Source organism: Syngnathus scovelli, chromosome 19 (genome assembly GCF_024217435.2).
Source record: "Syngnathus scovelli strain Florida chromosome 19, RoL_Ssco_1.2, whole genome shotgun sequence".
NCBI lineage: Eukaryota > Metazoa > Chordata > Actinopteri > Syngnathiformes > Syngnathidae > Syngnathus > Syngnathus scovelli.
In genome coordinates this window covers 3,925,227-3,949,077 of record NC_090865.1, presented here as the reverse complement: position 1 = coordinate 3,949,077, position 23,851 = coordinate 3,925,227, and the positions used below count along the sequence as shown (strand labels likewise).

Below are 23,851 nucleotides of genomic sequence, written 5' to 3'. Positions count from 1 at the left end.
CTCAGTTGAGTAAAGGAACATTTTCTAACATTACCTTGCAAGCTTCTTTTTTTTTTGTGTCGAGTGTGTTTAGCGATTTCTTTGATATCCTGACCTGAAGTGTTTTTCATCCAAAAAAATGTCCCATAAGACGTGATTGGACAGAATAAATTTCGCCAACTCTCCCCGTGTGTGTTTTCACTGCAGTCAGTGTTGGTGGGATGCTAACAGTTATGTCGGCTCCATAGTGTGGCATCATGACAGCTTGCAATTTGCCAAAGAACTCAATCAAATCTGCTTCCACGTTGCCCTTTGCAGCAAATTGTCACAGCAGCGATGAACTCGATATCGTTTGGGAGTTACGACGTCATTCTTCAAATGAGGATGTAGAACACATCCGAGTTTACAGAGCGCTCTGTAATTTAACCCGCCGCGCTTTTGTTCTAGTTTCAACTTGTATTGTTGAGGTGAACCAAAAAGTTCACGCTGACATCATACGTACTTTTAGGCTCCCATGGCTTCTTCGCTCAGCGTGTTCTCATTGAATAATTACAGTGTGCAGCGTAGCCAGGCATGTGGGACGAATTTTTCCAACTGTTCTTTTTTTTTTTGCCATGGAACCCAATCTGTGAGGTCACAACATTTTTCCCCCCTCGTCGGTTACCATGACAGCGGCTAAAATCCATGCGTCATCTTTACGCCGATACGACGACAATGTCACCTTTTATGGATCTGCGTAATTCAACGGTCGGTTAGTGCTTATCGGAGCTAATATAATTTCCAGCCAATTTGTCTTCTGCCACTAAAATCTTGAGTGTTTCACACAGACGACTGATCCACGTTCTAGAAAAAGCCTTTTCACATCCACTCTATGCTACATAAGCTTTTTGGGAAGCTGACGTTGTAGCGACGAAAAGTTGGCAGGAGTCATGCTGGAACAAAAAAGGGCCTTCCCCAAACTGTTCCGACAAATTTCAAACTAGCGTCTCCTTAAGCCGAAGATCTAATATTAACATATTAACATACTAGATGGCCAGATAAAGCGAGTTGAACATCAAACTCGCTCTCCTTCAAGTGGAGCATTAGCAAAGCTGGGTAAACAACTGCAGACACTCAAAGACGTCACTGCAAAGCCAAAGTAAACCTGACCCGGATGACCACCAGTCATTGTGTCATATCATCTTGAGATAAGCGTGGGGGAGAAGAAAAAAAAAAAAAGGCTGGCGAACTAGTGAAGCAAATGCAATGTAGCGTGTCATTCCATGTTTTTGATGTATTTGCTTTGAGCCTGAAGGGAAACCTCAATCAGTCTCCATCTCCAGGATCAATATCCATTAGCGATGAGTGCGTGCGTGTCTCGTTGTGCAAACCTCTTCCTGGGTGAATGGACCTGAGTCATAAATATAAGCTCAAGATCAAATTTCCATCTCTGAGCTGCCGGCTTGATAAACACACCGGCGTTCATTCAATCAGACGGAACACAACCGGATTGTGAACGGGCGCCATGTTGCCGCCAAATGTTCATTCATGAAAGCCGGATGGTATGGATTTCATCCTTTGAGTTTGCATTAGCGACTTGGGAGAAATGCTTGGAATCGATATTGAAGTTATATGCGAGAAGAGCGACATTTGGGGGCGTGGAACATGTTGATGATTGACAAAAATGCCACAACAAACCTCCGTGCAGCAAAGGCGATATAATAATTCCAGTCGAAGTGGGGCAGAGACAATTAGGGAAGATCTTTTTCTCGCTATGCGTCTGGGTGAAGGGTCCATCAGGAAACGACAGAGGAAGGAAACAGACAAGGCTGGATTGACAAATGGAAAAGGATGATGTGGATGAAGATGTGGGGAAGAAGGGGGGTGTAGCTTTGGGCAAGACAGGCAAAACTGTGCAAGTCTGAACAAGATGCCCAGGATGGAGGAAGAAGCCGCGAGTGCAAAACAAGAGCTTGTATGCGACACTCTCCCCTTCCATTAGCATTTCGAGAAGGTGCAAAAAGCAAAAAGAACCATTTCCAGAATCTGGTTATCCTGCTTTCGCGACTAGCATCTTTTAATTAGCATTTATTTAAAATAATATAACATCTGCTCTGCGGCAGACACATTGCATTTGATTTTCTGCTTTTAAAAGTGACACTGGCTGTGTTTTTTTTTTTTGCACACTCTTTCTTTCCAGCTCTCCACCATGCCATCTTCTGCACTGAGCGGTGCACGAGTCAGCAGTAAGCTGTGGAAAAATGATCGCTGCAAAGTGCAAAGCTTGGATCCGTTCAGCCTTTTAGACACGTTTGCTCGACTACTAATTGAGGAAAGTTCACTCGAGACCTAAAGAATACGTGACATAGTTTCATCTCGCAAGAGACTTTTGACTCCATAGGAATTGATTTGAAATGCATTTAGGCAGTGAAGCTCAAGCATGATGACGCAAGCAGTCATGACATCAGGCGCTGGAAGCACTTCTATGCCCGCAAAGAGAGACCAGAACTGGGGGGAGGTGACTTGGCATGGATGTATGGACAAGTGTAACCTAGCCCACAAGCTTATCCAGATCCACCATATAATTCTATAATGTGTGAACACTTCAAAATGTATACTAGGTGGGGCTATGGAATAACCTAAGGAGCTACCAAAATAAACCACTCAGGCCTCTGTTGCTATTAAAACCTTTACTCAAAGCCTACAAATGCACATTGAACCTTATAAAATTGACACTTTATGACCCATTGTTGTCTTTTCCATCACTGCAGGCCTGTCACTCTTACTGATCCAAAATGAAATCTTGTGCACAATCCAAAAGGGGTAGGGGCGTTTTTTGAAACGATAAATCAGTGCTCCATATTTTCTACTGTTTCTCCTCAAAAGCCAGTTTGTGCATTTTTTTTTTTGGCATTATGTGGCACACTTAGCTTAGCCTAACACACCCTGAATGCTGGCTGTGCCACGCCATGTATTGTTTACATGGCTCGCACTGTCGTGTGCTTTTGACAACACCAATAAGCAGCGAATGATGCACATGGAGGATTGTTGAATTCGTACGATTCACGTTGTAACTATATTTGATCTTTATAAGGAAGAACTTAGTCAAAGGGCACACCGGCTTTGTCAACTCACTGGCGAGCTAGCGATGCTACATTAGCATTTGGTAGCCAGACAGGCTTTGGGTGGCTTTTTAGCAGGCTAACTCTAAGCTACAAAAAAATCAGCAAAGTACATGCTCGGTCAGCACTCCCCCTCGCCTCGCTATCCGGATCAGAGTTCACCGAGTTTAAGCACAAAGCAAGTGTCAAGCATATACACAAGATAATCGGAAGACTTAATAATAATGGCAGATGCTCGATTTTCTCCCATTTGTGGTGTTGGAAGGTGCATTGCACGCGGTTGCTGTACGCTTTCCAACTTTACTTGGCTTAAAACTCACGATCTATTTTACATGTGCAATTGTTGTAAGTGTGGTTTAAGTATAACCAACAATGTCGGAGTGTCTCGTTTCAGTATATCGATCAATGGTGCCACATCTTGGAAAAAAAGATGGGTTCGAAACATTAGCGCTCAAGCTAAGCTATACAGTATGTATGGCTGTGCGAACATACTGTAGTAAATTACATGTTTTTTAAACTACTCAAACGCATTAACATTGCTACGATCAGAACAATGGCAGGCAATTGTTTTGTCGATTTATGACAGGAGCAACATTTACAGTCGCCCCCCTCTAGCCCCCGACTCCCGTCTGGCACCCCAAAGCAGTCACCACAGTCGGGGTAAAATGTCCATCATCATGCCCTGTGATCGTTGATGTTCTTACCTGTCCTGAACGCGATTTCTCCGGCTTCCTTCGTCGGCTCCTCTACTCCTTCCCCGGAGCTCATGGCTGCCACAACCGCGGCCCCCGGAGCTCAGTATCGCCCGATTCGATCCACCCTAAATGGGTAAAAAGATGTGTGAAAATCCCCTTTGCTGCCAACCAAGGCGTCATTAAAGACAGACGGGCTGTTTGGTTGGATTCTAAGCACTAATCGTGCCATCTGCAAGCCTCCATCTTGGGGGTAGTTGTGAAAAAAGAAAAACAAAAACAAAAGAAAAGAAACGATGAACCGGGTGCACCGGGTTCCTCTTCGGAGTGAAGCCGAGGGGAGACTCACTTGCACGGAGGAAAGGGGGCGGGAGGGGCCGCTGGCTGGTGGCTCATCCGAGAGCGACGGCGTGTCAAAGCTTCGGTAAGAAGTACATTCAAATCACCAAAATAATGTACGATTAAAAATATAGTCGGTACATATGGAGACGTCATTCGATTCGAGTAAATACGAGGATGAAAGGATAAAAGGTCAACTGCTTTGATTTACATTTTGGATGTGGTCATTCTTGCTCGCTTCTTTTTTGTTAACTACGGGCCACTGCTGCCCCCTGCAGTCGTTCTCCAATACTGCAAAATTAATTAAAAAGCGCTCAATTCTCTACAATGGACACACTCATGCATTCCAAAAAAAGAATTGCATTATAAATCATCGTGCATCATTCCTGCATATTTGTTCTACAATATCTCATTTACCACGTTCATTTACATCTACTATTTCATTTATTTTAGGCCAAGATGATTTTTTTCCGTTACTGTAGCTACGACTTTACTCCAGTGTTAGCCAAGATTACTGATAATCTTTGGTGCATTCCGATTTACGTACATTGTCGTTTATTTTTCCGTCGTAAATAGAGGACTGCTTCTTTTAACTTGCATTTCACGAAAATTCCACTAGAGGTCAGGCTGAGATTATTGTTGTAGTTAAGCTCTCTTATATATATATATATATATATATATATATATATATATATATATATATATATATATATATATATATATATATATATATATATATATTTTTTTTTTTCTAAGACTCATCGTGATCCTAATGTGGACAAGCACTAAAGGATATGGATGGAGGATTTTACTGTACTCTAGTGTGTTGATTCTCATTTTATCATTAGATTGAACCCCCCCCCCCCCCCCCCCCCCCATTGGACTCAATTTGCAGAGACCGAGGCGCGCACCGTTTTTAGTCAGTGACAGTTCGGGAAGTTATTTATATCTCAGAGCCGAAGCAATTGGACTTCTATGGCGCCCATTACTGCAGCACATATTCTTCAGTGCTTTCAGGCTTGCACACTCAGTCTTGTGGTCTCATTTGATCTCAGTGTCAGAGTTGCAGAAAGGCCTCGAAGGGGCAAGTGTTTGAACATGACACTCAAGACATTTTATCCTGCTCGTTTATTTCACAGCACTGTACGCTATTAGCAAATTTCTCAAGGATGCTTTTCAGCTTCCTTATTTATCACTATGACATTGCACGCAAAAAGTGAATCCATTTGTTGCAAGTATGAAAGTATGAAAATAAATAATCACGAAGCATGTTACAATATATACAAATATTTAATGAATAACAAAATGGTGGCAGCATTGGGACATTTGAACACACAGTGCAGCTGGTTTGCTTCCAGTGGAGATTTATAAAAAGCAACAATTTTCTTCTCGAGCCCACAACTCTTCCAACACTAAAACTACAATAACTAGTTCACATTCAAACTACCTGTCAATGAGGGGGAAATTGGTAATTTACACTAAGTCTGACTCTGGGTCCATTCATAACGTCTGGTTTTGAGTGTATATTATTTAAAGAGCCGCCTTTGCTCAAGCGTCAGGCTCTGAAGCGCACGACTCGCAACACTGGTATGGCAAATTAGCTCCACACTACTTCTGTATAAACGGTTGACTGCACTCCTTGAGAGCTGCACATTATATCCTCCTCTCAGCCACTCCATATTTCTCGGAGAGCCGTCTCCTCCACGCTGACATCCGACAATATGGCCGTCTTCACAGTTGTTTGTCCAATGTAACTCAGGGGGGGGTTCCGCTAATAACTCGTACGTACTTCCAGAGCATGACCGATGCTCGCTAATGCCACTTTGTGTATTGAGTCTATTTTTATTTTTCCGTGCGACCACTCAAGGCATGACGGTGCCTTGTGACAGGGATCGGGTCATCTCTGTGTGGACAAAGTAGGTCTTCAGTTCCCCCTTTCCCTTCACGTTGATGATGCCTCGACACGAGCACATGTAGCCCAACGTGGTTAAGATCTCACTCGTCTCCTCCGTCACCTGCAACAACCAGGAAGACGTTTAGAAGCGGAAATAATTCTTTCAAATTCATTATATGTTCTTTATGAGGGGAGGTAGTGCCCCCGTGGCCCCCCCTCTAGCTCCGCCAGTGCATGTATGCTTTTCACCTGGATTTTTCCAAGCACTCCCGTCGTTTCCATCCGACTGGCCACATTCACGCTGTTCCCCCAAATGTCATACTGAGGCTTCTGGGCCCCGATGACCCCCGCGATGACCGGTCCGTGATTTATCCCTTAACACATGAAAATCACACAAATCAATATTGTACACATTCACGCTCATGTGATCTGACCTCACCGATTCTAAGCCGGAAGTCATTAAAGGAATGTTTGTTGATGACATCGAGCTTCCCGACCAGAGCGAATGCGAATTCCACCATGGTGCCCACGTGCATGTACTGTCTGTCGTGTTCCTGTCGGAATGAACAGTAAATTAACAATAATTTATCCTTATTGTGTCATTTAGGAGTAAACTAGCTAGAGCTTGCCTGTGCACAGTCGAGTCCTGGCGCCAAGTTGAGTCCGGTGGCCGCCATGTAGGTACTCCCGATGGTCTTAATCTTCTCCACTCCGCTGAATTTTGGTTTTGAAAGTAGCTGAGGACACAAACAGGAAGTCACGTTACATGTTTCACACTCAACTCTCCAGAAGAATGGGAAAAACTGATTACCTCATCAAAATCAGCTATGATCTCATTGAGAAGACGAAGACATTCGAGACCTTCCTTGTTGACGTCCGACTCGGTGTAAAACTCCTTGAAGTCCGGGATGGAGGCGAACATCACGCACACGGAGTCGTATGACTGATGGTAAAGGTCCTGAAGACCAGCAAATGTATTTAAACTTGAAATTTGGCTTTAATGCCAAAGCACTACTTTTATCTAAATGCTGCTGTAATGTAGAAATATAAGCTGACCTCATTTTTCCAATTGCGTCCAAGGAAGTGTTCAGCCACATGGGCGGGCAGGACGTTCTCCAGCAGGACCCGGTTGAGATTCTCCATAGTCTCGATCTCCTCGCACTCTCGCTTGAACTTGTCCCTCCACAGGAAATCCAACCTACAGTAATATTCATTCTGTTACAGGAGGACACAGAGTAAAGAGACACCTGCGTCATTCCCAGACAGCTCTTCAGAAAGTTTTTGGATGACTAATATGCAAAAAAAAAAAAGCTTCTCAATGCATGCAGGTGGTTTAAAAAAAATGGTTTAGCCCATTTTTTCTCTAGAGAGAAAGACTCAAGTTAATCAAACAGTAAATGATCCTCGCTTTTCTCATTTGTCACGCTCATTTGCATAAAAGACTGATATTTCCTCATCCCTCACGCTCGAGGGATTTTTGTCTACAGCAAGCGTCACCCATCCAGGTCAAAACCTCCCTGGAGTGTTTAGTTGGAGACGTTGGTCCCCGGCCCCCGCAGAGTTATTAGTGTGAGCAGTGCATCTTTCTTTCCCCTTGTGATTTGAGGATGCCGCCAATTTAGAAGACAGGGAGCATTTAAGTGCTGAGATCTATCTATATCAACATCTTGTCCAAGGGGAGACAAAAGTGGGCCAGTAGAAAGAGAGAGGGGGGGGGGCTCATTTTAGATGCAGTTTGGAAACATGGTTGTAAACAAGCTTTGCTCTAAATGGATTGAAAAAGGTCTCATTTGAGCTGACGGTGGAATTTTGCTATGCAAATGATCTAAAGTTGCCGATTAAAATGGATGCGGCCACAATATTCTCGATTAGTTTATGCATGACTCGGCGGCGCCATATTGATTTTTTTTTTTTTTTGCATAACATTGACAATTACGTGGGCGCCGTTCAAATGCCAGACAATAGACTGGAGTTTATTTTGTGCTCATCTCTTTAATAATGAATAGCCAAAGAAAATGAAGAATATAAGATGGAGCTAGGCGGAATTCGATAAAACAATTCCGTGTACTCTGCTATTTTCTGTTTTTTTTTTCCCCCCCTCACTTGTATTGAAATGGTTTGACCTCAAACAGCATGCAGGTAGGACAACACTAATTATAGAACAAGTCACATTTTGCTTCCAAGACAGAATGTCCTCCTCCCATCTGTTGACAGTTAACACAGAATGAGGACATGCTGAGCTTGTCTGGACCAACTGTGGCCTCTCTGGGGAGTGTGTTTGTCCGCCTTCTGATATTCTAGAGGGTGCCCTCCTATCTAGAACATCTGCTCTGGGCTCAGCTTTGATGGATAGCATTGCCAAAATAAAGATAAAACAAGTCATTGAAAAAGTGTGTCGGCTGAGCTTTTTATGTCTCGCTCAATTTAATGACGTGGAGGGAGAAGCGGGTCACATCAGTCGCTCTAAATCGACACCAGCTTGTCATTTGACCCGAAACCGTGTCAAACGAAAGTTTAAGAACAACCACCGACCTGTCTGGCCAAAACCAGCAATGTGATGAAGAAGATGAAAAGGGACACAGAGCCCATTGTTTTGAGGTCCTTCAGGATTCCTGGTCTAGTTAAGAACCATAAAAACAGGATCAATATCAAATCATATTAATGTAAACAAAACAACTATAAAACTCAATTAAAAAAAAAAAAATCAACAGTGGCATAAAAACTACTTTGAGATGTTGCAGACATTTTTTTTTACTCTATGCAAAACTAGCATGCGAGTCTACTTTTTATTCAGATTTTTTTCCCCATACTTAACTTCCATTAAATAAAAAGTGAAAGTGAAGCGTGGTAGGAAAAACATCCATTATCTGTCTCAGCAGTGACAATTCCACCTGTCAATCAAAAGTGTGACTGCATCCCCGGGTACCTGTCCAGCGCCTCGGTTGGATACAGAGCTTTGCTGAAACCGTCCAGAAGCGAAGCGTGCGTTTGGAGGATGATGATGTTGTAGATCACCAAGGCGACCAGCATCACCACCATTTTTAACTCGTAGTTGATTCTCAGGAATACCGAGCATGATACCAAGCCCAGAATACAGCAGTAGATGAAATACTGAGGATGGGAGGGGAGGGGGGAGTAAATTCAAAATAATAGCAACAAACAGGGAACTCTCTGTTGTTTTTTTGGAACACTTACCGGGAGATAAAAGCGTTTTTCTCCTGCTGATTGAGCCTGGAAGTCCGGCATGGTGCCATTTGTTAAATTCACAGGAGGACTGCTTGCGAGCGTTTCAGGGGAAGCCAATTCTGAGAGCGTGGTGGATCTCTCAGCATCCTCCACAAAGAACTACAAGCAATTCCAAAAATAGTCAAAGCCAGCTGAAAACATACCTAAAATAGAATCAACAAGAACCAAAAAAAAAAAAGGGTTGTGATGCATAATTAAAGCATAAAAGAACTCGTGGTTGTCACACATTAAAGAGCCGCACGCTAATTCGTAACTAATAAAAAGCGATCATGAACATCGACAAGTTGGTCCTCACCATGTTGAAGACAGCCATCACAAGGATAAGTGTGGTGGTCGTCATGGTGAGGACCAATCGCAACCAGGGGTTGTTGGTGACGATGATGCGGGAGGACATGTTCAACCAGGGGAACGAGCACACCGATCCTTTCCGTCCTTGCTGGAGACACAAACAAAAAACAAATTCTGTTACAGAGGTGTGCTGATTCCTGGATTTGAACCACGAACCACTAGGGCACCGCGCTGTTATGTCACAATTTAGGGAAATTCATTCAAAGATACATTTTCGTGAAAAGATGGAGTTGATTGCGTAATTTCACACTTGGGTGAGCGGTCAGGCACTCCGGGAAGTCATTCGAGTGCATAATACCTTGTTATTTAACATGGCTGACATTTCTCAGTATAGAACCAAATTACTTTTAAATGATGTTCTGTTCTCACCAGCAACCAAGAAGAAAAAAAAAACCCACAAGAAAGCAAATGTTATCACGATTCTCCCCCCCCCTCCCTTTTTGTTAATCTTCATCTATTTGCGTACCTTGTTTGAGGACCTTTTATCAAGCTTTCCAATTCCTTTTGAAGCTTTTATCGAAAAACACGCGCTGAATGAATGACCTTTGAAAAGCCATTTAAAAAAAAAAAAAAAAAAAAAAAAGATCCCTTTCTTAGTGACATCCGAGTCGGTTAAATAGAAGCGGCCCATTTTCGGCGTGGAAAAATTGCTTATAAAACATTCCAGTCAGGTTGTAGCTTGCAAATAAAAATGAGTTGAGTGAGAATGGAGGAGCGCAAAGATGAATCAGACCATATTGGAGAACGCTCGCACTTATATTACTTTCCGCTACCATCATCAGCTCTGTCTGAACGAGGAGAATAGCTTCAAATAGCTTTCACGGTATTGAGATCAAATATCACACCAACGATGCACTATGTATGGATTGGTGCATTTTGGTCATTTACTCATCACTTAGGGGATCTAATTGGGATATTTGCAAGAGTCACAGTTTATATTTTCCAGTAATTTTGGGTAGGCAAGTCAATTTACACTCTGGTGTATATTTTTGAGTACCGTATTTTCCGCACTATAAGGCCTCCAATTTTCTCAAAAGCCGACAGTGCGCCTTATAATCAGGTGCGCCTTATATATGGACTAATATTGAGCCACTACAGCAGGCGTGTCCAAAGTCCGACCCACGGGCCAAATGTATATATCTTATATATGGACAAAGTTTTAAAATGGGCCATTCATTGAAGGTGCCCCTTATAATCCAGTGCGCCTTATAGTGCGGAAAATACGGTACACAGAACGCCTCTGCAAAATCATCCACAGCCTAATCGTCATTATAAGATGCAGTGAGTAGATTTCAAATCAAATTGTCCAATCTAGTTTGCTGCAGCATATCATTTATAAAGCAAAGTGCTGTGAACACTTTCCGGATGTTCTCTGAGAAATACACGGAGTACCCACCAGAACGTGACCAGCAAAGCAAAGAACCAGGATGAGTGCCAACAGCAAGAAGGCCAGGCCGAAGGATATCCCCAGCACAGCGGTTCTGCGGAAAAAAAAAAATGCTATTTGAGATTTTCCTTGTGAGTGAATCAGATTTAAGGACAAGCATCATAAAGTGGATGATGTCATGACATGGCTAAAGGTTAAAAATAAAAGAAGACCAAATGAGAAAATCAATAGCCGTTCAGATGCTAACCCCGAATAGCCCGGCCAGGCAGTAAATTAGCATGACTCGCTCTTTTCGACGCCACACTTTGATTTACCTGAGCTATAATCACCAGCGGCACGGCGTCATCTCATCGCCGTCTGTATTTTAACTCCCCCCCCCCCCCTCCCTCCACCTCCCAGCCCCCTTTAATGAATCTGGCGTCAAATCTCTTTTGTAACATCAATCTACCGACACATTCGGAGACAGTCTCCAGCCAACTCACTTGGGCAGGACGAGGACTTGCACGATGAAGATGCAGGAGAAGATAAGGCAGGCGCATGTGATGTAGTACTTGAACGCAGGTAAGGTGGTGGATCTATACTGTTGATAGACAAAAAAAAAACATTTTTAAAGCCATATTGATTTGATTTTTGCAAAACTTGGAGTGGTCATTAAAAAACGTTGATTGCTTGCGAGCTCTAACTTTCAAAAACACACATTTAATTACATTCGGGCACATCTGCCACGTTGCTGTAAAACAGATTCGGCATCAATTTGTTGTTTTGTTTTTAATTAGCTGCACAGCTGTTGCATTAGTTAGTCACTGCCAAACAGGATGTAAAGTTTTGCTTCCGAAGCAAAAAAAAAAAAAAAAAAACGACTTAACGACTTGGAAGGCCATTCATTGAACCTATGGCAATTATCCAAGGAGAAAACTTTAGAATTGGCTTGATGAAGGGTCAAAGTTTACAGCATGTTGTTGGTGACTGCAACGGTTCCTTTAATGACCTTAGTTACTCAAGGAGCAATTGATTGACGCTGCGGGTGAGGGTGTTTTATATGCATTGGCTTTACCTCTGCCTCCAGGGCTTTGTTGTGAAAGAACAATGAGATCCTCTGGATGTCCTCGGACTTCAGCCACTGTCTGGAGAGCAGAGGAACATGGTATTTGTTAGGTAGTTTCACCTGGATGAAAGTCACGTTTGGGATTTAAAAATGTCATAGGTGTCAAACCCAAGGCTCGGGGGCCAGATACGGCCCGCCACATTATTTTATGTGGCCCGCAAAAAATAATTTTGCGTCATTACTGAAATTATAAATTTCAGAGATGTTGCCAGCAATTTTTATTACCATTCATCTTTTTAAACGATTTTTTTTTACAAGTCTCGGATTTTAAAACTAGTTATGCTCACTTCTGCGAGTTGATACCATCGATGGTGCGGATCATCCGCTCGTTGAGTTCTTCCTCAAACCTCCTCCTCTGCGACTTGGACCTTAGCAGAAGAGGTTGGGGTTGAAATTAAAGACCCAAAGTGAAAACAGACCCCCCCCCAAAAAAAATGCACCTCTCCCGTCGCTGAAAGTGGTACGGCCCCATCGGGACATCCTATAAAAAAAAAAAAAAACATGTCATAAACATTTTAAAAGTTCTTCAATCATGACCATACTGACCGTGGTGTTGATCTTGCCGTTGTCCGTGCTCATGCTATCACGGTGGTGCAGGTTGGCGAAGGGCTTGGCGGCGCCCCATGACTCCAGGTAGCGGGTCATGCGGACCGACGCCCTCATCTTCCCGCCATCCAAAGACGGGCGAGAGCGCAGGCCCAGCAGAGGGCTGTGCTTGTCGGTCTGACACCCCCCCCAAAAAAAATGGTTAATCCCACTGACAATGACATTCAACAACAATAACCAGGAAGTGGCCCCTATGTGACCTTCTCCATTCAGACCTACTTGAAAATAAAGTCTTGCTACCTTTTTTTAATATCTGACAGGATATTAAAAAGCTCATAAATATGAATGGAGAGGGTCGTAAAAATAATGTGTGATGTGGAACCCCCAATTCACAAAGCATTCATGTCTTCTCCTCACCTTGGGGTTGATGACCAGGAAGGTGACCACACCATGTTCTTTCAGGTAAGAATCCCGACTCTGCCCATCTCCTGGTTCCACCTTGTAGGAGCCCTTCAGGTACTCCAGAGTCACCGACGAGATGTGGACCCTTCTGCAGAAGACAATATTGTTTCCTTTATATAAAAAAAAAAAAAAGATGGATGATGGTGTTATTTTTCAATCTCCTGTCAGAAGGCACCACAGGGAACAATCGGTTGCCCGGTGAGAAGATTTCCTGGCACAATAATTGAATGGCATTTAAAAAAAAAAGTCCAAATGGTTGAATTTAGAAGACCTGTCATACATCATTGCATGATTTCATCTCGCCTACATGTGTGTGCTCATGTGTCATACCCCGGCACACCTCCCGCCTCCATGTGATTGGCGAGCGTCACGTCATGTGACCACACGTCGTACTGCCACTTGCGGAGGCCGATCACACCGCACAGGACGTTCCCGGAGTGAACGCCGACGCGCATGTTGATGTCGACCCTGGTGGCATCTCGGACCTTCCTGAGGAACGAAGCAATGTACACTTTTGAAAAGGATCAAGCTGTCGAGTTGAGTCGACAGCCACTTTTTTAATTTACATCCTGCAACAAATAATTAATAGTTACAATAAAAAAAAGCTATTCATCTGTCAGCTTTGTTCATTTCCATATAAATCAGATTTTGCATGCCACTGATTTGTTTTTTTCCATTTGTTCGAAGTAATTAATATTTACTTGCGCCAGGCCGAGGCTTATCATAATGCGTTCACATTTTGTTTACTCGAGAGTTCAAACACAGCTAAAACCAACTCTGGCTTTCTTCCTGCTCTGACAGGCATGTGTGTATATGTGTGTGTGTGTGGCGGGACGATCCAAACAGTAAGAGAGAGAGATTTGGTATTTTACTTGATGGCCTCACACATATCCAAGCCCATCTTCACACAGTTCCTGGCGTGGTGAGGCAGAGACTCCGGCAGACCAGACACACAATAATAACAGTCCCCCAGGATCTTGATTCGCATGCACTCGTTTTCCTATTGGCCAGAAAAAAAAAATCATAAATATGTGACATATCAAAGTTAAATACAACTGAACAATCCAACTGATTTCTCATTTTCAATTTTCTTGCAATCATGTATATTCATCTTTTTATTTCATGTTTTGGATTTGACACTTTACTGAAGACAAGGCCAATATCAGACACCCACTCACGTAACCTGTAACATTCCACAACGTGGGATGCCGAGTAGCTCGTGGCTGGACCGCTCTTACGTAACAGCGGCTCCGCTCCGTCCACCGGCGGGCACAAAGCGTCAAGAGCCTGACTCAAGCGCTCAGATAAGCCCAAAGCTATCAGCCTACGTGTCTCGGAGGGTCGCGAGTGGCCACAGGACAGGTGGGGGAGATATATTCATTCATTTGATGGAAATGTGGCCTAAGATGAAATATAAATGACAATACCTTTGCAATCTGGTCAAACTTTCCAAAAAGTTCGTTGAGCATATGCACCAGCTCCCCCGGTGCGCAATCGCTGGCCAGCCGAGTGAAACCCACGATGTCAGCATAAAGGATACTGCGGAGATCAGCAAGAAATAGCAATCTTCAAAAATCCTCTTGCTCCCTCAACCTCATTCCCGAGTTATTATTGACGTATTGTTACGATTTAATTAGTGTCTTTTCTATACAGCTCTAAAAATAGACTTGAGCATTGTATGCTCGTGTGATTGTTTCCAAACCTCTTCTTGCAAACAATGCACTTGAAGACCACTTAAGGACATGGTCATAGTGTTTCTTTGTTTGAAAAATCAGGATATTCCCTGGAGAGCTTCTCACGATAAGCCAAAAATGATTGTACGCGGCTCAGTTTCATATGTGAAAAGAAGTTGGAGTGACCTCAATGTACAATGAAGGCGGATTAACTCTGATTTGATTTTGTCCATGGCAACAATAGGGACGAGAAGATTGGATGTGGAGAGGAGAGGGGGTGAAGAAATAAAAGTAGATGATAAAAGATAAGGAGGTCAAAAAGAAGAGTGCGATTAGCGGGAGGACATAAAGTAGCAATAAAGAGTCGAGATAATAAAAAAAAAAATCACCTGACGTTGGTGTGCCGCTGCACGTATAGGTTATGGAAGTTGTTGGCGCTCTCGGTACGACCGAATTTTGGGCCCTGAAGCCGCTGGATGATCTCGGCTTTCATCACTCGGGCGATGTGAGACGGTAATAGAGACAAGAGCAAACGTTCCTATGGAAGCGAGAGGATGGTTGTCACAAAAGTTTCCGGGGAATGGAAAAAGTGATAATGTTGTGTAACCATAAAAAGTGCTCTTTAAAAAAAAAAAAAAAAAAAAGGGCATTTAGTCGCACACCCATTAGCTTTGAGGCTGATGTTTCCAACCCGTGTGTGTGTAAGTGTGTGTGCATGCTACAATGACGGAGCAGCCGCCTTAGGGGGTGTGACTCATAAATGCAGCTCCGAGCACAGAGGGTCATTACACTGTTCACTCACAGCACGGACTCATTTCCTAAAACGCGGCGGAAAATTAACAAGATTGAGAGGTTGCAGGGTGCTGGGCTGCACCAAAAATAGACAACTTTGCCACCCGCTTCACTGCACTCTACATTTATTATTACCAGTTACTTTGGTAAATGGACTAAAGTGATGTTTAGTCAGTGGTAGCTGATGAATACGATAATTTTTTTGATTTTACGTACCGTGGGCAGATGTATTTCAATATAAAATACGTTTTTCAACATTTTTAATTATAGCAATTAATTTTTTTGTAATTAATTTATTTATAAAATGTTATTAATATAATTTTAAATGATATTTTTAATTATTTTTTATTCATTTATTCATTTTTGTTACTCATAAAATATTATTATTAATTCAAAATCATTTTTAATTATATTTATAGCTGTAAAAGGCTGGTTATATGTTTTTCAACATTTTTAATTATAGCAATTAATTTTGTAGTAATGAATTTATTTATAAAATGTTATTAATATAATTTTAAACGATATTTATAATTATTTTTTATTAATGTATTTATTTTTTTATTCATAAAATATTATTATTAATTCAAAATAATTTTTAATTATATTTATAGCTGTAAATGGAAAGGACAGTTATAGCCAATTCCAACTGAGCGTGCTCTCAATTATTAATTTGAGCTCTTCGTGCCAATTGTCGGGGCTCAAACAAATACTGAATGTCAAGATTTGAATGTCAAGCAAATGTCATTCCTCTTTCCATACGATACGTATTACCAAATAACAAAACCTAATCTAATTGCTCAATGGGGATCAATATTTATATTCAAATCTGAATCTGCCAAATATTTTGGAAATACATACCTGCTGGTGCTTCTCAAACTCCAACTTGATGGGGGACTTGATACAGTTACAGGTATCCTGGTAAGTCTGCTTGAGGGCCAAATCCATCAGGTGTTTGTGGTACGCCCCCGCTAAGTTACCGCAGGTAAAGATGATCACATTGGCCAGGATCTGCACACACATAAAAAAAAAAAAAAAAAAGCGCACAGAGGTGACGCATGTTTTGCCGCTATCTCCCGCCCGCCATGCCCGCCTACATGATTACCTTGGAAGAGCAGATAAGAGCGTACACTTCAACTGCACTTTCCCACCACTGTGTCAACCTCAGGCTCTTTAAAAAATGTGGCCATGCATATCAATAGGTTGCCCTTTGGTCTTCTAGCCAAGGGCAACTCGCTTCTTTAGACAGATTTTAATGTGTGTGTGTGTGTGTGGGCATGGCTTTGTGAAAGTCTGGCCATCCGTGACATTTCCTTCCATCTCTGGGCTTTATGTGGCATTTCGGGTATTTATGGAGACAATCGCAGCGTTTCGCCTTGTGCTTTGTAGGTCTAAAATTTTTTGGGGATAAGTGGACATAATTCACCATAATTAGTTTTTTGTCCCAGACGCACAAAGTACCTTAAAGTGGGACTATTTTCGGGCTGTGCTACCTGGATTTTGAGTTTAATTTAGTTTTCTGAGCTAGCTAACTCATTCATCAGATTGAAATGAAAACTGGAAAATCAATAATACATGTTTTTTTTCAAAATCTCACCTGCCAGACGAGAGCTTCCGAGTCTTTGGCGACGGACGCCAAGCAGATGCTGAGGGTGACGGTGTGCGACAGGCAGGTGAGCGCGCTGGCCATGATGGCGCCCCTCATGGAGAAAGGCAGCATGGTGTAGACCACAAACACGATGAAGAGGAAGAAGGAGACCTGCGAACACAAAGACAAACATCCAAATTGAGTTCAGACCTAAAATGGCAGCTCTCATCAAAGCGTGACATCGTCCTTGTGGATTTCCTCCGCCGTCTGTCCGCCCTTTCCTGTTGTGACGGCGAACGTCACAGCGAGGCCATCGTTCCAACCAGATGAACTCTGACCTTCCTGCCTCGTCCGTATGTTGTCTTCCTGTGTCTTACTTGACACAAGCGATCCGGGTTCAACCGAGATATTTTTGCTTGGATTTGATCAAATGAGGGGAAAGAGATTATTTTTTTTGTATAGGTTGTCCGTTGCCACGGCAACCGAGAAGGCTGACTGTGGTGAAGCCTCGTGTAGATGGAGTGCGCAGCGTTCGGTAATTTTGGTGGAATTGACATTGGCAGTCCAATTTCAGGCACGTCACTCGCCGCCCCGGCCGAAGCCAGCTCGGCGTATTTCATCTCCGCCGTCTCGGGTTCTAAAACACCCTCAAGATGGGAGCTGCAGCCGCCATCACTTGGCATGAGCTTCCTTGATTACTTCTGATTGCAAAAATGACATTGATTGAAATTCTTTTTGAGACCAATCAAATTAGAATAAGAAAATTACACTTCTAAGTTCCTGATGGAAACGAGGCAAAATATTTGCAGGCCAGCGTAACATGTGGAGTCATCTGCGTCCGAGCGGCTCTTCTCCCCAGAGAGACTATCCCTGCTCAGAAATTGAATAAAGCCGGGACTAAAAGGTTAATGGTGCTCGATGAGAGCTCGTACTGCACGTGGACGTGACCGAGTGACTCTGGCATTCTTCTCATCTGTTTGACAGCATTGCATTTGTCTATTTGTGTGTACAGATTGCACGCTAGAAGTCTATACGCGTCTTTCTTTTGTTTGCTTTCTTTGTTGTTATTAGCTCTGTGGGCTCCGGTAATCACCATCTAGGCAGCCCACTGAGAAGGGGCTGCAATTTCATTTTTTTTTTTCTTCTCCCATTACATAGCCCAAACCATTTCCTTCCTTTTTTTTAGAGAAAGTCACACTAGCCCACTCCATATTACGTCAGGTGTCCCAATAGTTTTGCTTACGTCAGAGACGAGCTATAGGAAGATTAATAATTCAGATTGATTACGCTCCCACAGGTGGCTGGTGATAAAAATATCTCCTGTCATGGAGGACGAAGCAAAGAATTGTCACCGTGGGGAGAGGAAATTTGGGCCTGAGCGTGTGCGCCGGGGGGGGGGGGGGGGGGGGGGGGAGTCTGCAGGGAACCGGGGGTGGGAGTCCGGAAGGGGCGGGGGCGCCGTGGGCAGGTGGGGAGAGGACAGGATTTGATAAATATGCGGAGACAAGGTGCGAGATGGAGAAAATAGGATTCCCGAGAGAGCGAGTGAGTCTGGCGCGGAGGACGAATGTGTCTGACTGCTCCTTTGCTTGCATCAGACCTAATTAAGATTTGTCACATGAGGAATTAATTTAAACGCACACACATAATGTAGACTGTGTGTAAAAACACGACTTACACAAATCCAGGTGCCTAATAGGAGCGTAATGACAATTTTAGCATACCTGGTCCCAAGGGCTGAGGATCCCTCCGGAGAACATGAACAGGTAACCCATGGTGACCAGACACGCCCATATAAGGAGGGAGAAGAGGCGGAGCATACGCTTGAAAATTGACTCGATGCAGACTAGGATGAAGATGGACAAGAAGAGGAAAAGGGCCGTGGGCACCGTGATCAGAAAGGTCAGGTGGTCCTCAGTGTTCTGAGGAAACAAATTAGGGAAATGTTATGTTAAAAAAAAAAATCATGCTTTCTTTTCACCTTTGACCTAACAACAGCAAGAAAATGCTCGCTATCTTTTTCAATGCTAATGAGGCACAATATGACATGAACAGACTGCGAGCAGATCGGCAAACAGACAGACGCTCTAAACCCGGAGAATGTGCAAGAGCATCACTTCTGCGCTCGCACGGTCAAAGTCAGCGTTTTTGACACTGTCAACACACACACATCATCCAATTAATGCACTCGAAACATTTGGCTAAGCGGAATTTTCTCACCGCCCATTAACTTCTGTTAAAATAAGCAACAGAGGTGGCAAAAGTCAAAATACAGAAAATAAAAATTCGTAAAAAAAGTACCGATTCGATTTTAAAAACGTAAAAAAAACAACAGTACAATATAAGAGAGGATTTGAGGCGAGGCCTTGTAAAGTGTATTTGTGTAAAGTAGCTTGTGTAAGGTAGTATGAGTCATGGTCTGGCACCGGGGTCCCGCGGGACCCAACTACTGACGCCACAGCACTCTTTGCAGCTCAAGTGCACAATAGAGGCTGGAAGTAAGGACTCGCCGCTTACGCCAGACACTCCAGTTATTAACTCAAGTATTTTAGCGCTATTGAGCTAACGTGTGCACTTTGTATATTTCCAATTACCTGCGCGTTTTATTATAATTATTTCACTCTGGGGGAATTTAGTCGCATTGATCTCGATGGTTGCGTCAAAAGATGTTTGATTCAAGTCGGGATTATAAAAGGACACATGTCAACAAATATAACAATTTCAAGGGATTTATTTTTGCACTGAAAAGTGTAGATAAGCGAGAAAAGGAAATGAGACACTTCCTTGGGCAAACACACCCAAGCAACAAGCACGTACAGCATTTTTTTTTTTATTCCCAAAATGGGAGTACTTTCCATCCCCATAAAATCAAAATGCCATCAATCACAGGTTTGATAAAAATATTCTTTCCTTTAAGTTTTGGGTGGTCTTGTAGATTTAAAAAAAAAAAAAATCCACTTCCATCTCCTGCCAATCTTTAAATCACAACTCGCCTGACTACACATAATCATCCAATAGTAATAAAATAGAAATGTAATGAGTGAAATTCATGTACACACGCAATGTGGGAATACAATGACTGACATTTATTGATCCAGTTCAAATAAAAGATTAATCCCACTCCACTAGAAAAAAAACTATTATAGAAGCGACAAGAGAGAACCTCAGTGATGCACAGAAAAAAAAAAAAAAAGTGCCTCTGCATGTGACTCCATTAAAAACAACACTTCATACACAAAAGCTTGTGTTTACAGTCCAAACAATAGCTTTCTCTTGACCAAAGCACTAACGCCTGCGTGAGCGTGAACCGAGCTCTCACGCCGCCTCTTGATCCACTTGGCAATCCCGGCATTGTCATTTTTAAAGTGGCGCTTGACAATCACACATAATAAACTGAGCCCTCAAAACGCCATAGACGGGCTAACAAATAGCGTCGGTGTTGCTATAGCGTTTAAACAACAGAAATTTAGGGACACAAAAGGTGCAGCAACACATCTAGACAGAATTTTTCTATTCTGCTACACTCATATTAACAACAAAACTTCCCATACATTTTCTCGGAGCAGCACTTTTATGAACCGAGTGAGACATTCATTTTTCCTGATGGCGCCATTAAAATTTAAACCAAAGCAAAATGGATGGAGCAGAGGCACAAGTTCATTCAACTTTCGGATAGTGTTATCAGAACTGCTGCCTGACTGTGGGATTCATTTTCATGGTAGATTCGATGAGGAAAAACTAATTCCCAACAGTACAGAGTCACACTTAGCCTGATTTAAATGGAAATATGGAACGATACGGATGCCAAGAGCTGTTAAACACGGGCCGGTCAGAACTGTTATGGATTATTACGAGGATTTACAAGCTCATGATAGAAGAAAAAAATAAACCCAGCAATACTAAGCGCTATCTACTGCATTTTTTTCCAGTTATATTTTAAGCACCACATTATATTGTTATATTAGTTATATTTGCAAATTGTGTGTTGTGTTTTTATCAGCGCTATAAAAGTATTTTTTATTATTTTACCATTGAATAACATTATAAAACATTTTATCTAATGCATTTTTAATTTTTATACATAAAGAGGCATATAATAATGATTACTGTTATGGTAAGTTCATCAAACGAGTACTACTGCTAAATAATAATAATTATAATGACAAAAATTAGTTTCATAATTTTGTTATGATCTGATTTGTCATTTCTAGAGCTCTAGTTTGCAGGCATCAGATATATTACTCCTACTAATAATACATCATAAAATATTCCTTGATATGCACGTATTTATATTTAGATTTAGTTTGCAGTACATCTTATACAAGACATAATAAATGATGAAATAATGACATTGAATTATGACAAGTCCCAAAGAGCTAAAATTAAGTGACTGCTAAAAAAAGCATTCACAGCCAATGAAACAAAAATTTAAAAACAGCATCAAAGCTCTCAATCACAAAGCCGCCCTCGTCGGAACGCACGCAATGTATTTCTCTTTCAAACTCATTTTTCATCAATTCAAAGACGGCCAGAGCGCGGGAACAAACGCTAAAAAGTTCCAAAACATGCCCGGTGGCGCTCACTCACCAGCCCCGAGGCGAAGAAGACCACCAGCAGCGCCAGGCAGGTTCCCATGACGATGAGCAGCAAGAAGACGATGAGAGGATGCTGCTGGCTCATCCTGTAGTAGGACTCGTAGAGCCAGTCTTGCCGCTTCTCGCCCTCCGCGCACGTCTCACCCCCCTGGAAGCTGGGGCAGCCGTCCGCTCCCGGGCCGTCGGGCCCCTCGCCGCCCTCGGCCCCATCGTTCTTCTCCAGCAGGTAGCGTCCGCGGGTCCACAGAGCCTCCTCCCACATGGGTGTACGCCTCCAGGGGGGGCGGCGGGGGGTCACGCCAAAGAAGTTTGGCTTGAATGTGATTGATGCACGGATGAGTGGATGGAGATGCCAGCACTTGCTCCCCCCAGGGTTTCCCTCACATCCTCTCAGGACAGCATCACTGATGAGCTCCTCTTTTGGGGAGGGGAGCCGGCCTCTCTGATTGACGTCCTCTCTGGCTGCAGCGTGCTACTCGGCCGAGGTGCAGATGAGGACTGGGAGGGAGCGACTGTGTCGCTGGAAGGGAGGAGGGGGGAGGAAAAAAAATGAGAGAGAGGGGGTGTGGTGGGGGAGAGATTATGTATATGCGTGTCGTCCGGAAAGAGCAGGGGGGAATAGAAAATGCTGTGAAACTGGCTGAGGGAGGGTATCAAAAAAAAAAAAAAAAAGAAGATAGCAGCGGGTTGAGTGTGTGGAAAATGCCTTTTGAAAATGAGCGAGTGAGACAGGTTGTACCAGCGGTGCTCAAGCTCAAAGGTGGGAAATGTACTCACAGTCTGTACTTAAAGTCTAAATATAACAAATAAAAAATGGTGACAGCAGATTTGACTCCTTCACCTAGCAAAAAAAAAAAGTCTATTGTAAAATGTACTCCGTTATTTAAGTATGAATGAATTACTGTGATTGATATAAAGAGGGGGAAAAAATATGAGAAGATGAAAAGAGGCCTAAAAAAGAAAAGGGAGGAAGAGGAAAAGGAAACAAAGTCAGGAAGGGGGAAAAAAATAAAAAATAAAGCCTAATCAGCAAGAAAGCAAGTGAGAGAGCTGGAGGTGGAAGGAGAGCAGAGCTTCAAAAGGCGGGAAAATGCCGCTAATGAGGAGAAAGTCGGAACGCCATCATCTCAGAAGGCTGCAAAAGAAGAAATACATTATTAAAAAAAAGTGGCTAGCTCTATGTATCAGAATGCAAAATAATCGATAGGAATTAGAAAAATAAATCTCTTCAGTCCAATGCGCGGCCAAAAAAAGTTTTCTGGACACTCATCATCCAGCTGCTCAAAGTAATAACCATAATGAGGCTTAATTTATTAGCTCAGTTTCGAACAATGTGCCAGATGTCGCCCTATTTCCCGGCTGTGGCGCACTAAAATCAAATTAAATGTATTTTTTTTACCGTATTGGCTTGAATATAAGACGACCCCGATTATAAGACGACCCCCTCTTTTTCAAGACTCGAGCCTTGACGACTCACCCTTTTTAAGTTTTATTTCAATGAAAAAAAATCATCTTATATTCAGGCCAATACGGCAATTCTGTAAGGCCTTAATAAAACCAAAAATACCCCCCCACACCTGAATGCAATGGTCTCTTCCCCATGGCCTTCCTGCTTGAGGTAACAATGAGCGATGTGCTCCCAAACCACATTCCACCTACTCGCTGGGTGTTGTGTTGCTATAAATGGACTGAGAACACTTTATAAGCTTTGCAAACCATGTCACAAACAGGTGCGGCGGTGCCGACCCCCCCCCCCCCCCCCCCCACATACACACAAAAGCGGTGACAGAATGGGAACACGTGGAGGAACAGTGGCCTGAACATACTAATCCTGAATCAAACACCCTCCCACATAGAGTCACAGTGTCAGAATAAAGGACAAAGCAGCTAACCACACGTCAGTGCTGCCTCCGAGCCGTAATTGCAATTGTCTCGGCTAATTGTCTGACTTTTCAGTTACGCTCATTTGGAACAAGTCATTTTTTTCTACCCCTGCAAGGCGTTCTGCATAACACAGAATTAAGCTAATTACCGTGATTATTTTTACAAAACAGACCAAAATGACTTTTTTTAAATTCACAATGATTAATTCTCTTTTGTTTTGCAG

General features: G+C 42.8%; 2 protein-coding genes across 3 annotated transcripts in view; both read right to left on the bottom strand.

Moving 5' to 3' along the window:
• LOC125986717 (triple functional domain protein) overlaps positions 1-4,346 on the bottom strand; it is a 32,867-nt gene extending 28,521 nt beyond the window's left edge. For both annotated transcript variants that reach the window (XM_049750545.1, XM_049750546.1), the window contains exons 1-2: positions 4,122-4,346; positions 3,785-3,900 (exon numbers count right to left, since the gene is read on the bottom strand). In XM_049750545.1, the coding sequence (XP_049606502.1) occupies positions 3,785-3,848 (64 nt within the window). In that variant the 5' untranslated portion in view covers positions 3,849-3,900; positions 4,122-4,346. The remainder of the gene's footprint in view (positions 1-3,784; positions 3,901-4,121) is intronic.
• A 1,036-nt stretch (positions 4,347-5,382) lies between these two features.
• Positions 5,383-22,253, bottom strand: adcy2b (adenylate cyclase 2b (brain)). The gene is made up of 25 exons (XM_049750908.2): positions 21,737-22,253; positions 18,874-19,071; positions 17,159-17,320; positions 16,423-16,572; positions 15,162-15,310; positions 14,527-14,638; positions 13,972-14,099; positions 13,430-13,588; positions 13,055-13,187; positions 12,638-12,814; positions 12,532-12,572; positions 12,379-12,459; positions 12,041-12,110; positions 11,469-11,566; positions 10,996-11,080; positions 9,547-9,687; positions 9,201-9,350; positions 8,932-9,116; positions 8,538-8,622; positions 7,062-7,220; positions 6,817-6,963; positions 6,635-6,742; positions 6,445-6,559; positions 6,255-6,379; positions 5,383-6,126 (listed from the first exon to the last, which is right to left on the bottom strand). Exons 1-25 carry the CDS (start codon positions 22,004-22,006, stop codon positions 5,974-5,976), a joined length of 3,381 nt encoding a protein of 1,126 aa, XP_049606865.1. The 5' UTR covers positions 22,007-22,253; the 3' UTR covers positions 5,383-5,973.
• Between the last annotated feature and the right edge of the window lie 1,598 nt (positions 22,254-23,851).